The 15,051-nt window shown below is 44.6% G+C and overlaps 1 protein-coding gene across 2 annotated transcripts in view; it reads right to left on the reverse strand.

Annotated features, from left to right (window-relative positions):
- Positions 1–15,051, reverse strand: part of RCL1 (RNA terminal phosphate cyclase like 1) — a 38,217-nt gene that overhangs the window by 8,822 nt on the left and 14,344 nt on the right. The window contains exons 2-7 of one of the 2 annotated variants that reach the window (XM_080911187.1): positions 13,448–13,519; positions 11,094–11,269; positions 8,140–8,214; positions 7,595–7,719; positions 3,975–4,100; positions 1,317–1,473 (exon numbers count right to left, since the gene is read on the reverse strand). In XM_080911187.1, coding sequence (XP_080767313.1) covers positions 1,317–1,473; positions 3,975–4,100; positions 7,595–7,719; positions 8,140–8,214; positions 11,094–11,269; positions 13,448–13,519 — 731 coding nt within the window. Of the gene's footprint in view, positions 1–1,316; positions 1,474–3,974; positions 4,101–7,594; positions 7,720–8,139; positions 8,215–8,628; positions 8,702–11,093; positions 11,270–13,447; positions 13,520–15,051 lie in introns of those variants that run through there. The other variant, XM_080911188.1, reaches the window with a different exon arrangement.

The following is a 15,051-nucleotide window of genomic DNA, read 5'->3' on the forward strand; positions in this document are numbered from 1 at the left end:
CCAGAGGTGCTTACAGGTTGCCTCCTTCCTTTTTAAAGGCACGCAGGGCAGGGAGTAAAGCAACCCCAGCTGCAGATGTCCCTCACATTGTCACTCCTCATTTAGTAGGCCTTTATGGAAATCTATTCCTCTAAAGTTAATACAGAACAAGAGCTTTTTTTCATTTTATTCATCAAATTTAGAACAAAAGCTGCTTTTCCATACAAAACAGGAAATCTGACCAACAAAACCAATTGTTTCCCCGCTCTTGCTTATTTCCCTACGACTGCCAAAAGCTAAGCTGGTCTCTTCCCCTGCCCCACACACTAAGCCACTACTGCACTGCCCTCAGTGCCGACCTGCACTAGGTACTGGAGGGAAACGTTAATGCAATAAACAGGTCAGGGTCCACTACAAGTCATGGCACAGATGAGGCAGGCTTTGGGAGCAGGCTCTGGAACTGGCCTGCGGGGATAATCAGGCCTTGGAAAGAAGACGAGGGCAGCCGAGTGGAGTGGCTCACATCGGTAGAAAAGAAGCCAGGCTCTGGATTCCAGGAGGGTAAGAAGTCTGTGTAGGGCTCTGCAAAGGGACAGAAAGGGAGGGAGCCCAGGTTTGGAGGGAGAACCTGACTGAGAGGAAGGCAGAAGAGGATGTGGAAAGAATCTCTCCACTAGGACAACGAGAGAAACTCCCACTGAGTGTGAAGTGGGGTAGAAAGACAGCAGGACAGTGGACGGGACAGCAGGACAGAACCACTAGTGCACGGTAACCCATGAGCATAAGGAACTGAGTTAGAGACTCACAATTCTGAAAAAGAGAGAGCCTTCAGAAGGGAGGGTTTTGTACTTACATGCCACACCACAGACTATAGAGAATTAGTCAAAACAGCATGAAGTGTTTTCAGCCTTTTACTAATTAAAGACTAGACACTCGAACCCAATACCTAATCCAGGCTACATACTTTCCTCCTGGAACTGGTATGAAACCCAATGCCAGCTGTGCCCATGGGCCCACAATGAACTCCTCGGGAACAAGATGGTTTCCATCTACCCATGATATACTAGAAAGGGACATAAGTGTCCCCATGGTTGGTCTCCCTCCTCTCCTCTTCCCCATTAAAAGCTATCTGTTCTGTGACCCAGTAGATGTCACTTGGGTCACTTGTTCCTGGACTAATTCAATGAACCCACTAAACTAGTGAATTCTTAACTACTTGATATATGAACATAGGTTAGTTCTTTAGCTTAAGTGCTCAGAGAGGAGAGAAGGAAAGACATCTGATTGACTTTTCCTGACTGTTCCTCTCTCTGCACTTGCAGACCCAGGGGACATACCCTGTAGATTTCTTCAAGCAGCAGCTTTGCACAGTTCCTGCCGAGGTCCTCAGGAAGCACTGCCGCTCCCTGGCCCTGGGGATTGGAGGCCAGTTCAGCACTCAGGAAGGTTCCGTTGGTTGTCTCTGCAACCAGGGACAGCCCAAAGCCTGGAGACCTAGTGATGCAAGGGCAGACACCCAGTAAGCAAAGGCACACACAAGAGCACACAAAGAAGACAGATGCTCCTCTGGAGAAGCAGATTCCTGAGGCACACAAAGAACCAAGGCAAGAGGAAGTTTGCATTTCCTATTAAGCCTTCATTCCCTTCTCCCTCCCTGCTCATTGCAAAGAGCCTCACTGTGTTTCTAACAATCACAGAGTATGATGTCAACAGGCTTCCAGGTATTGAGCATGCAAATATCAGTGTTACTTCAGTCTTGTCTTCGTTTACAAATGAGATCATGCTGGGAGAAGGCAGCCTGACCCATGCCTGCTCAGCTGAAAAGTGGCAAAGTACATTTGAAACGCAGGCCTTATAAATTCCAGACTATAGAAGTTCTCCAGTTCCCATTCGACTCTGAACTATATATAGCCAATACTACAACCTTGGAGACCATCTGACTACAACTCTGAGAAATACCATGTTTCCCTTAATGAAAAGCATGAAACCAGAAGGGGAAAAGGAGTACCAAGTTTGTACTTTTGTCTGGAGACAGCACTAAACTTGGAATTCACTTCAATGAGAACAATCAATCAATGGGCTGGCACTGTGGTCTCCGCACATCTCTACCAACCAACAGTTAGAACCTAACAGTCTTGTCCAGAACCACAGCTGACATAGGCATCAAACAGGCAAGCACCCCTAGGAAGCTTCCACATCCAGGAACCAGAAGTATGCTGCGTAGACACTTGGGATTCCATCCTCAGAAAACACAGCAACAACAATTTAACCAGAAACAAAGCAAACTACAGTTCATAAACAAGGGAGAAAAAAATACTCTCCACAAATTTGCCAGATCTGATCCCTCAAATGCACCTTGCCCAGAGCAAAGTCAATACATCACTAGAAAAGCTTTCTCAACGGCACGTTCCATACACAATTGCAACAGACCTGTACCTCTAACGCTGTTCAACATCACTCACAAGTGTCCACTGTAGCTAGAACGCTTTGTAGAAAGTAGTTCCAGAAAACTATGTATAGTTCTATTCACTTTTACCTTTAGAGACTGTTTCACTAGGTGCCGAAGCTAGCCTCATGCTCAATCCTTGTCTTAGCCTCCAAAGAGGGCTGGGACGAGATGTGCACCATCAAATCTGGCTAATGATGTTTTGCAAGCACTGTATGGACTCATCATGTGGAAGGGTTCTACTGCCCAGTTTTAAACTTCCTTAAAGCAATTACAATACCTGCCAAAGCAAGGTTCCGGAACACCTGACTCATGCTTAACAATTGAACACCACTCACCATTAGACCATTAGAAAATTTAACACCTAAGATGCCTCTGAATCCTAAGAAACTGTATGTCTAGCATGGTGGCCATGCACATGACATCGGGAGTTTGCAAAGCATTGCCTCCACAGCTTTCCAACTTATAAAGGACTATTATTATTTTCCTTAAAGTAATGGCTACGAAAATGGGCCACACTGGACCAATGTGTATTCCGGTCTAAGTGCTAATACAGGTCATCAAGAACTGTTGGCTCCCAGAGTTCCAGGACATGAACAAGTACATTTCAGTAATCTTTACTCATGTGGAATCATCACTGGGTCAGACAGGGTCATAACCCAGGCATGATTTCACAACGATTTATAACCTGTAGCTTGGGCTTTAAAAAGGAAACACAAATGTAATTAATACAGCAGTTCTATACATAATTTTTAACATGGAGCTTGGAGATGATCATGTCAATATATGAATCTGTATAATATATGCATCTGTATTTAAGGCTGCTGCTCAGAACTGATGCTATGCCAGGGCAGCTGGTGAACAGCACTGCACTATAGAAAGCTATTCTATAGCCCATGGCAGGCAGCACAGCCTCCTGGCAGCTGACGTTTAGGCCTGTACTGTTCTTTTCTGCCCATTCTGGAAAAGCAAGAGATCAGAGAGCAGACTATCCCAGCACACTCAGACAGCCTCTGCTGCTCCCTACCCTTTCCCAGCCCCCAGCAAGCCCCTCCCTCCAGAAAAGAGCAGACCTACTACTAATTCCAGACCTACAGCTGAGGAAGAAGGCAGGAAGAAAAGGCCAAACATTAGGAGTTACCGTTCCCGTAGCATGTACTGCTAGGTAGAGACAGCATTCATAGACACCTTTTAAATGTAACAACCATCGTAGGATACATTACCCTCAGTGTGTAAATAATGTTCTGGTGTTTGAATAAAAATGTCAATGATCTTTCTACCCACAGAGGGAAGGGTGTGAAGGCCAAACTTTTCACTTACACTCAACCACCCAGTCCTCATCTGTACCCTTTGCTCAAGTCAGGAGAGACTGAAACAGCTGTGAGGACCAGCTATGCTGCCCTTAGAGAAAAGACCATTTCCTAACCCAGGTGGATAACTGCAGAATCCCGTGCTTTTATTTGGGGGAGATAAAACCTAGAAACCAGTGAGATGAGAAGGGGTGGTGTGGTATTTTCCCTGAGCTCAGCTGCTGCCAGGATGCACTCACTTTCCAGAATTGACGCCTTTCATGTGATCTGTGTAAATATAGATGTCAGGTATGAACTTGTTGAGGATGCTCCTTGCAGAATCCACAATCCGGTTTGCCATCTGAGGTGATACACGCACCGAGTACCTGCGGCCCAGGGTTAAGGAAGTTATGGTGCTTGGATGTTGCAACAGAGAAAAGCAAGTCAGAAAGCTAGCAAATCTGTGCCAGGCTGGCTCTTACAAGTCCCCTGTCTCCCAACTGTCATTATTAACACAATAGTTCTACAACCAAATCTTTTTTTTCTCATTATTATAAAAAACGTTTCAATAGTCATGGGAAAAGAATCTAGATTCCTAGAATGGAAGGTATAAAGGCAGGTCCCACAGCCCAGCTGTGATTTCCCAACCAGCCTTCTCTGTAGTTGTCCACTCTACAGTGTGAAGATGCCTGCGCTCATCACAGCCACAACCAGGCTCCCAGTGACAACTGTAACAACTTTGCTAGTCTTTGGGCAGTCCGACTGCTGGAAGAGCCTCTCTTCGACCTAAGGTGAGGCCAGACACCACAATGGATGACCCTGACCCATCAGAGGGTCGGGAAGTAGAAAACATTTGTGAAAGATCAAGGGGACTGCTGTTTTATTAGACCATAGATTTCCCAAATATATTACTTAAGAGTCAATTACTGCATTTGCGAGGACAGAGGAACTCTACTGGATACTCTCTGGTGGAAACTACTTACTTACTACCCAGCACTCTACAACAAGGGACGCCAAAGAGGAGGAAGAAATTAGCAAAAGGGGTGACTGAGGATGTGAAACCCATAACCCTGAACTAAAACTGAACAGATACTGACTCTCCTGAGCCCACTTTTAAGCTGCCATTGTATCCTCAAGAGCTGGAGAGATGCTCACAGGACTAAGCAATGGGAAAAGAGCATGTGCTTACATCCACGTGGACTCCAAAGTAGTGCGAATTGCCTATTCCCACAAGGCTATTCAGTAATTACTATCAACAGCACACGATTTTCATTAGAACTAAGAAACAAAAGGCTGTGCCCCTCCTCTCCTGGACTGAACCTCAACATAGCTAAAGGGCAAACTTCCTGGATCCTGCTGTGAAGACTCTCCAGTCTGCTCAATGAGTCCATCCCCAACCTGGAAGCTCTGCCTACCTCCACCCAGTCAGTCCTCAACCTCAACTGCCTCCCAGCACTCCCTGGTCCACAGATGCCTCCTGCCTGAAGCCCTCCAGGAAGTACCTGACGTGAACTTACCATGTCTCCCTTCAGACTTATGCTGTCCTTGCTCCATAAGGCCAAGGGATTTACTGCTGCATCCCACAACCCCAGAGCACTTTTGTACTGAGAAACACTAGACAAATATTTGACTTGACTCAAAGGACAAATCCCAAATGGTGAAAGAGCAAAAGGGATTTTTTTTTCAATACACAAAGAACCCGGTTTCATCACCACCCCTTCTGTCCAGAATGTACTTTAAACACCGTTGAGACAAACAGCCCCAGGTCTTACAGCCTTTGGACTGAGTGGGTGCCATCTTTCTGAAGCCTGCTACCCGCTGAACAGCTCAGGATTCCCAAAGTTCTTTCACATACGCCTCACTTGATTTTATGCTCACAGCAACTTTATGATGGGGCCCTAAGTCCTGGCTCGTGAGCCGGTGAACCTCTGGGATGCAGAACTAAGACATTTGCTCAAAGCTAAACGGACAAAAGAACAGCCTCCTTTCATCCCTCCTTAGCTAGGAAAAGCAGTGGGCAACGGGGGCGGAGTTAAGGTGTGCAGTGTGTGAGTGTGAGTGTGTGTGTGTGTGTGTGTGACAACTCAGACTGTTCTCCCAGCTCACCTGAGTCTGTCTGTCCCCCAGCTTCTGCACTTAATTCTTCCACTCTGGATCAGCACCATGAAACTAAGACTGCCTCTTCTGTCAGAGTAGATGGCAGTCAATAAATGAGAATTTCTCTAGTCACAGCTGCTGGCTCAGACCCGCACCAGCTCTTCCCTTCCCAGGACCTGTTGTCTGCTTGGTCACTGATCTGCAAGCAGGGAAATCAGTACTGGAGTCGGGGTGGAGTGTCAGTTAAAACCACAGCTCTCCCAACTTAAAACAAGGATGAGCTCAGCCCAGCCAGAACCAGCCCTACAGGTAAAAAACAGAGTTAACTACCACTTTTCCAAGTCAGCTGGTAGCCCAAACTCCCAGCTTTTGTTCTCGGATTCTGGACCTGGCAAAGGTGGAGATGAAAGCCCACACTCTTTTGAGGGGCTTATTAAATAACAGTCCTGCTGACTGGTGCTGGAATGGTTAGTTTTCAGAAATCAAGTCATTTTAGATTTTCAGACATTTTGGATCATTTCCGTGTCCTTCATCCTCCCACCCCAATCCAGGACAGGTCACGTGTTCTGTCTCCATTGCTTCTAACAGAGGTCTTTCCAGGCTTTCAGCTTCCCTCAGTGCCTTAGCAGGGGCTGGCCTGGGTGCCCAGCTGGTGCTGTCCTCTTTACATTCCTCCTCAGTCTTTGCTTCCCAGTTCTGATGGCCGCCCAGGGTGCTAGTCTCCTCTCTCTGCATTCTCCATGGCTGCTCACTTCACCATGTTCACTCTAGCCCTCATCATGCCCCGCTGAGCTACAGATCTCCAATTCTAAAGTCCTTTCTAGACTTATTTCAGTGGAGCCATCAAATTCAGCATGTGTAACACTGAACTCATCTCCACCCCCACTCCACCCTTCCCTGTCTCTTTTTGTAGCTACTGTCATCGAAATATCCTATATGACCACCCAAGTTGTCCTAATATGCAAACTTGCTCTTCAGATGAAAATCACTGACTTTTAATTGAAGGCCAATTGGTTGGCACTGGCTCATGCTGAACTCACACTCCATTCATGTTCAGCAGCTGTCAATGAGCACCTGAATCCTACCCACCCGCATTGCTAGCCACTCCCCAGAACTGTGGTGTGCAGCTTCCTTTGCAAACGCCACCTTTCTCACTGAAGAATTCCCCCTTTTCTTGCCCTGCTTCACAAACTTCTAGCCTTTAAGGCTCATTCAAATGTCTCTGCTTTTCTGCAGGCTAAAATAAAAGCAGAGGTTAAAGTCTGGGCACCAAAATATTGACAAGGTTTAAATCCCATTTGCACCAATAAGCTGTGTGACATTGTTAACAAACAGAGCTTTTATACCTCAATTTCCCTATCTGCAAAATAAAATGTGAGTTAACTTGAAACATTCGGAAGCTTAACTGAGATGCATAAAGTGATCTTCCCCTAAAGGATACAGAAGAAACACTTCACAGTAGATCGCATTTTTACAATTCCAGCCTCCAAAGTCCTCCATCCCGTCCCAGCTCCCCCAGCCACTCCCCACTAACCCTACATCATTTTCGTGTCCTACTGGAGCTATGGTTTACAGAATTATTTTCTTCCCCAGATACTGTAGCATTAAGTAAAGAAAAATGAGTCGATCTTGTCACCGTGAGGCAGATAATAAAACATATCTCAACTAGTACAATTTTACTATCGACACTTTCATGAGATTGTTGCCTACAGTGTAAACAGTGGAAAGACACAGTGCTGTTATCTTCCTGAGGCAAAAGGAAGGACTCTAATGCAAAGGATACGCCATTCCTCTGATACGCTTGATTTTCCCCGGGTCTGTGAGCTGGACAGGCTTCAGGAACTTCCTCACAGGGCAGGAGAAAAGCACCTCGCCTCCTCCTCCAGGAGGCATTCCCCGTCGCAAGATCTGCACAAAGTGATGAGAAGAAGACGGAAGAAATCAGACACAGAAAACATGGGTTCCCCTGACACCCCGACCTCGGGAGGTTAAATCATTCCCACTAGGCTTTGAAGACACCGTGGAGTCTCAGGAACTCCTGGACACAAATCACATCAGGATGATTCAGAGAAGAGAGGCAAAGGGCCAGACTCCATGTGGCTCTATTCCTTGGCTAACCAACAGCTGTGGTGAGCTGTGAGGGACTCAGGTGCTTACAACAGCACCTACCCAGAGGGAGAGCACTACTGCTGGCTATGTTAAAGGTCTTTCTCAGCTCAAGGTTTGAAGCACTGGTTAGGAAACCTCATCATATATCACACGTTTCTTCCAATGAATTAAATAAAACTGCCTTAAGATACATGCAGCCAGAAGTTCCCACATTCTCACCTTTAGCTCAAATGATTCTCCATCAATCCCAAACTGCTTCAGTAGAGGGAGTGCTGTTGCTTTAAGAACATCAACCTGTAAGTTATTTCAAGGAATTTTTAATTAAACTTTGAACATGTAGCTAGAGTCCAAGTGGCAAACAAAACTCAAGAAACTGCTGGATTCACACAGAAAACACACTGGGACCTCTGCTCATTTTCACAGGCATCATCTCACCCATCACATTACTCTATTAATTTATCAATAAATAAATATTATTGTTATCATATTAAGCTTTTTCCAACATACATGACAAGTATACTCTTTAACACTTAAGAGGTGGTTTCTCTCCAGGTCAGAGCAAGCCAAATGAACCCCTTAGAGTTTACCTAAGAACCCTGATATAGGTGCTGATTCTTTGCAGGCGGTGGGAGGAGCCTTAGAAGGAACAATGGCCTCAAATTACAAGAAGCATTAAAATCACCAATGGTAATAAACAGTAGCACTAACCATTCATCTCTTGTATCTAGAGCTCCCAGAAGACCCTGGGGAGGAGGCCCTGTGACAGGAAGCAAGGGCAGTGGAGCTCCCAGAAGACCCTGGGGAGGAGGCCCTGTGACAGGAAGCAAGGGAAGTGGCAACATGAGCAGAAGAGACCAGAAGTCCCAGTCCTGGTCCCAAGCTCAGCTTCTGATGAGCTGCATGGATCCAGTGAGGGAGGATGGGCGGAGTGGGTGGGAATCACAGAATCTGAACCTCCTTCTCTAAGACAAGCTTCAAGCCTCACTGTCTCCATGGTGCCACAAGTCCAACAGGCTGCTCCAATTGAATGATCCTCCAATAGGGCTCCAAGGGCAGAAGTAGAAATGATAAACAAGGCCTAGGAACTAACTCATTCAGAATGCATAGGGAATGGCAGGGGCAGGATCTGGCAAAACTATCAAAGATAAGCTAATTTAACTAAATATTAAAGATAAATACATCCAAAAGCAGAGGTTCTGAGAAATGTGTGGTTGGGGTATCTTGTCCTTGTAGGGAACTTTATATGTAGTGTCCTTATACAAACCTAGATGACAGTCTACTCCAGGATTTCCCTAAAGGCCAGAGAGTGATTTCCCTCCCAGTAGTAACTCTCCCTAATTGCTCTCTCTTGACAGGTTTCTCATGTTGAAGTTTGTCACTGTAACACTGGTAGAAGATATGACCTTTTAGGTGACTTAGTAATGAGAATACAGTCTTCATTAATAAAGTATAAATAAACAGTATCAGGAAGCAGCTTAGTTATTTTTGAAACTAGCTTCTGACATAAGGTTAGATTTGCCTCAATTTCTCTGTCCTGCCGGGCCATGCCTTCACCATATTACAATGTGCACCATTTCTTGATTTCCCGCTTCTAGAAAAGTTTTAATGTATCAACTACCTAGTTTCAGATACTTTGTTATAGTGATGCAGACTCCTCAGCTGAGCATCTCCTAGGGCTGGTTACTGCCTTCCAGCTTCCAGCCTCTGCCTTCCAGCTTCCAGCTACTCATCCCAAGAGAATGAAAGCTCTTTGAGGGAAGAACTAATTCATCAAGTTCATGAAGCCCATTCTTCATGCAGAGATCAGAACCATGGAGAACAGAGATGCCTGAACTGAAGGTCCAACAGGCTGAGGAAGTTACTCTTTACCCAAGATCAATCACCTGTTTTAAACCTAGGCTAGTCAGGTTAAACCAAGGTCATTTTAGCCATAGGTGGCTAAAATGTAAAAAGTAAAGCAGTCCCTAACTATGAAAGCAAATCTACATAAAAGCACTATATCTGGGGAACTGATCAACTCTCTGTTACTAACACATAAAGTGTTTTCAAAATCTTGTTTAAGATAGTGTCTATGACCATTAGCAATTATAGAATGGGTTTGAAACACGGAGCACAATGTTAAAACCCCAAACCTGTATTTACCATTATGAGACACTTTACCTACCTACAATCTAAAAGTACAGATGCCTCCTCTCTCCTGTCTAAAGTAAAGGAACCATTTTTAGAATCTCAAGACAATGTCGGGGAGGTGGAAAGAAGCTCTAATTCAAAATTTTAAACAGGTTGCATAGCATTCTTTCACCCACAGCTAAAAGCTGCAAATCTTGAGCATTCTTCAAAGAGTTCATGTAATTTCCCAGAACTGAGGAATAAATTCTTGAATACCCAAGAACACATTAATCATATGGGACCACTGGTAAGCATGAGCAGTCACCATTAACAACTGCTCCTTCCCAGTCAGAAAACTTGGAACAACTTACAGCTACCCTTGGAAGTTACCATGACTGTGTCTATAGAAGACAGGAGGACCCCTTCAGTGAGGACTTCATGACCATGAAGCCTCTTCTAGTCACTAAGTATCCTAAAATGAGAACTCCATTACTTCCCACAGGATGTTAACATGGACACTGACAACCACAGTGAATAAAATGTTGAGCATTAAACCATTTTCCTCCTATCTACAGAAAGATGACCTGCTTATCGAGAAGTGTGCTGTTTCCCTCAACTATCAACACTCAAAGACTCATGCCCACTGTGTCTGAAGTCCTTAAATTTATAGCTGAGGCCAGGATAAGGCAAGATTATACTGTAGCAATACCCAGAGATACCATTTCCAGCCTCGATGCTTGTGTGATCTCATAGAAACCCCGCCCGACTGCAGCCAGCAGAGTGAATTTCATGTCAAGCACGACGAGGCAGCAAGCATCTGTTTTGAAGGTTCACAGACACAACAGAGAAAGGAACTCTGATGAATGTTAGCCATCATCTCCAAGTTGATGATTATGGGACTTGATTCATCTGTGTCTTGGAGCAAATTAACCTCTAAGCTTCAAGGTGGACAGAAAAAGAAACACATGTGAAAACAGAACTGTGCTTATAAGAAACTTCTAAGAACCTGGGCTGTAACGACAGACAAGAGAAAAATCGCACCATGGTTTGACCTCAGTACTCACCGAAGGGTCAACTTGGTCATTGGTCACTCCTCGTAGAACAATTTTTAATGGGTGCTTCATAAACGGAGCCAGGCAAAGCAGGGCCTCTAGGTAATAGCCAATGCTACGGAGCACACTGCAGTCGTGCTCCACGGATCCACCATACAGGAGGCCAGGCTGGTAGTATAAGGTCGTCCCTTAAACCAAGAGAAGGAACAAAACAGCGGGTGATGGAACAGGAACAAAATGAAGAATCAAGGCGGCAACATTGTACTGAGTTCCAAGGGGAACCTGACCGTCCAGAGAGCACAAAATGCCATTCCTAAGAGTTCATACTTCATGGCAAAAGCTGACTCACTGCCACCATGCCTCTGGAAAATAATAAACTGTGGGTACAATTTAGCACCAGAAATAAACTCCCCTCTAAGCTAGCTAAGCTGCCCGTCACAACAGAGCACAGAGGCACCAAGCTCCCGGTGTACTCAGACTGCTGAAAGGCCTGTGGACCATGGTCTCAGCATACCTGCATCCCGTGTGCTCCCCTCAAACGGGGTCTCTCACACCCCACTTTCCAAACAATACCACATGACATAGGTTCTTGTGAAATCCTGTATTGGTGGAAGCTATTCTAATTTGATACTAGTTAGTGAAATATCTCAACTGAGTTTATGTTAGTAGACTCTCATCATCAACCTAGTTCTGTTTTCCAAATATTTGTAGTATAAAAACCAAATAAAATATCGGAGATCCTTTCAGAGTAAATAGATAAACGAGTGTTTCTATTGCTCAGTCTTTTATATCACCTTTGTAATACATACCAAAAATAAAACCATTAGAGGAAGAAGATACACTCATCAACATCTTGGAAACTTTATATTAAATACTAAATCCAAACAACTCCAGCCAGGTTCATACTCTGATCAAAGTTACCAACATTCCTCAGAAAGAGAATATGGGTCATTATTCTAAGCAGTATTAAGTCACAACAACCTTTGGGTCAAGAAGCTGAAAAGGGGTATGTCATTCTGTTCACATCTACAGATTAATCAAACAAGAAAGGGACCTGATCCTTATCCTGGGGAAGACAAGGAATGGCATCGACAAGGGTTAAACATCACTGTCAACTTATCATATTTACCATTACCGACGAGACTGGTGAAGACACTTGTCTAGGAGACCAGAGAGGATTAGCTTCAGGAGACCCACTCTGAGGGAGTAGCCCCACCAAGAAGGCCAAGGGTTTGAACTGAGTGAAAAGATGAAGAAGAGCACACTAACATTCTTTTTCTTACCCCAAGCCTGCCAGTCTGTGAACTGCTGAGCTGGACCACGCCCTCTCTGCCACCTGAAACCTTAATGCAACTGGAAAGGGACATAGGGACATCTCATCCCTGGGCCTGAATGCAAATGGAGACCAGCATGCTGACCCAGTCCAGTGCCATCTACAAGTCCAAATCTGCCTTCTTTCATAAGAGAGTAAAGGCTAAAGAATCCTTTCTGGAATGTAGGTTTATATTTCATGGAGTCAACCAAAGGATGTCTGTTCCACTTCATGTTCAGTGTAGGGAGTGGTTTAAACAAATGACTATCCATGTACACAAGAAAGTACTAAGTTAAGACCCATAGAAATACAGAGAGCCTGGCACAGGACAGCAGGAAGCAACCAGGGGCAGAACATCAAAAGCACAGTCCCACTGGGCTGTGATATGGCTTAAGGAAGAGTCTAGAAGAGGAAGAGGCCAAAGGAACTGTCACATTTCTTGAATATATTTATATAAACTTAAAACAAAATTTTAAGAGAATAGATTTTAGTACCTACAACAGTGTAGTACATCTGGGAATTTGCTGTGGGAATTCAACATAACCGCGCAGGTAAACAGACGTCAGAAAATTTATGTATATGCTAAGTATGTCGGCGTGGGGTGCTCACTTTTGTCTGAAACAGCCACTTGTCTACTTCTCTAAATCAAGTGGATTTACCTTACTGTTTTCTTCTAGTGCTGGGAAGTAAGCCTAGAGCCTCAAGCAAGCTAGGCATGGGGTGTGTGTGTGTGTGTGTGTGTGTGTGTGTGTGTGCTTATGTTTGTACATATATAATCATAAACACACTGGGTCCTTCCATTTGAAACTAATATATTAACAAACTTTTTATTTCATAATGAACTTTTATCATAATCTCCACTTAGCACTTCCTTAGGTTAATTTCAACAGGTCTTCCCTGAACATTCGTGAAGACAGCTTACATAAACACAAAACAGTAAGGTGTTTTTTGTTTTCTAAAACACATTACAGTATTTGTACCTCTCAAGTGAGAAGCAGAAGGCTGTCTGAGAAGTACATGCAGATGCCTTTAGGCACAGAGAGGAGCAGCTTACCTGTTTGGTTGATTTCAATTCGAGAACCATTGGTTATTTTGTCCAATAGCCGTATAAAGCTTGCTTCAAAATCTGTGAAGGGAAAAGACAAAATCTTCCATAAGGCACTATTTCTAGAAAGGTACTGAGAAGACCTTTACTTGTGGTGTCACATCTGGGGTTCCCTCCGGAACTGGCTGGTAGTTCAATCACAGGCTAAGGGCTCTGAGCAGTGGCAAAGCATTGGTGAGAACAAAAATAAACATACACAGAAATCTATCAAAGAGGCTGAACAGGAAAATCTCTGACTTTAAGGCCTGGTTTTCACAGCAAGCCACAAGTAGCCAAGGCAGCACACTGAGACCCTGTCACAAAACGAACAAGCAAATCTAACCAATTGTGGCGGTTTGAATATGCTTGGCCCAGGGAGTGGCACTACTAGAGGTGTGGCCTTGCTGAAAGAGGTGTGTCACCATTGGGATGGGCTTTGAGATCTTTCTCCTAGCACTGCCTTCAGATGAAGATGTAGACCTCTCAGCTCCTCCAGAACCATGTCTGCCTGGATGCTGCCACGCCTTAATGATACTGGACTGAACCTCTGAACCTGTAAGCCAGCCCCAATTAAATGTTGTCCTCATAAGAACTGTCTTGGTCATGGTGTCTATTCACAGCAGTAAAACCCTAAAACACCAACCTATAAAAGGCCTCAAGATGGCATGCAGAACGTGGTGGTTTGAATGACACCTGTCCCTCATACTCCATACTCTCTGCATATTCCCTGGTCTATAACTATCTGACAAGCTCAGTTTGAAGGTTTTGTTATTATTCTGTTTTGTTTCGTTTTTCTTTAAAAGAGCACAAGGGTGTCTGGGGAGGTTGCTCAGGAGGTCTAGTGCTTGCTGTAGCAAGCATCAGAGTTCAGATTTTGTCTGTGTACATGTTGAAACTCACCTATAATCCCAGAGTGTGGAAGGTGAAAACTATCACCAGAGCGAGCCGGCTACAACAAAGCCTGCCAAGAGACTGCCTCTAACTGTGTATAAAGTGAAGGAGAAACTAGGAGAATTTCTAATGTCAACCTTTGGCCTTCACATGCACACAAATGTACACCAACACACATGCAAAACTTAATGTTTTAATAATTTATTTAATTTTATTTCATGTGTGTTGGTGTAAGGGTGTCAGATCCCTTGAAACTAGAGTTACAGACAGTTGTGGGCCATCCAGTGGGCACTAGGAACCAAGCCGCAGTTCTCTGAAAGAACATTAAGTGCCTGTAACTGCTGATCAGTCAGTCTAGCCTCTCAAATTTGCTTTTCTAGATATTAACCAAAATGTAATAACTTGTCAAGAGCTAGGCATGACGGGTTCATGCCTGTAATCCCAGCATCTGGGAGGCAAGAGGACTGTTATGAGGTTGGAGTCAGCCTAAGGAATCTAAGTGTGACAGGAGCCCTCGAGCCTTTCTCCTCCAACCTAACCTCCTATTCTTTAACAACGATAGGAAGACCAACTCTCCTGCCTAGACAGATCCCCACCCCACCCCACCCCCGTAATACACTAGCACCCCAGAAGTCACATAAACTGACCCCGAAAGGAGCTTCATTCACTTGAGCAGCTCTCAT

The sequence above is a fragment of the Micromys minutus genome (assembly GCF_963924665.1).
Source record: "Micromys minutus genome assembly, chromosome: 2".
In the NCBI taxonomy this organism is placed as follows: domain Eukaryota; kingdom Metazoa; phylum Chordata; class Mammalia; order Rodentia; family Muridae; genus Micromys; species Micromys minutus.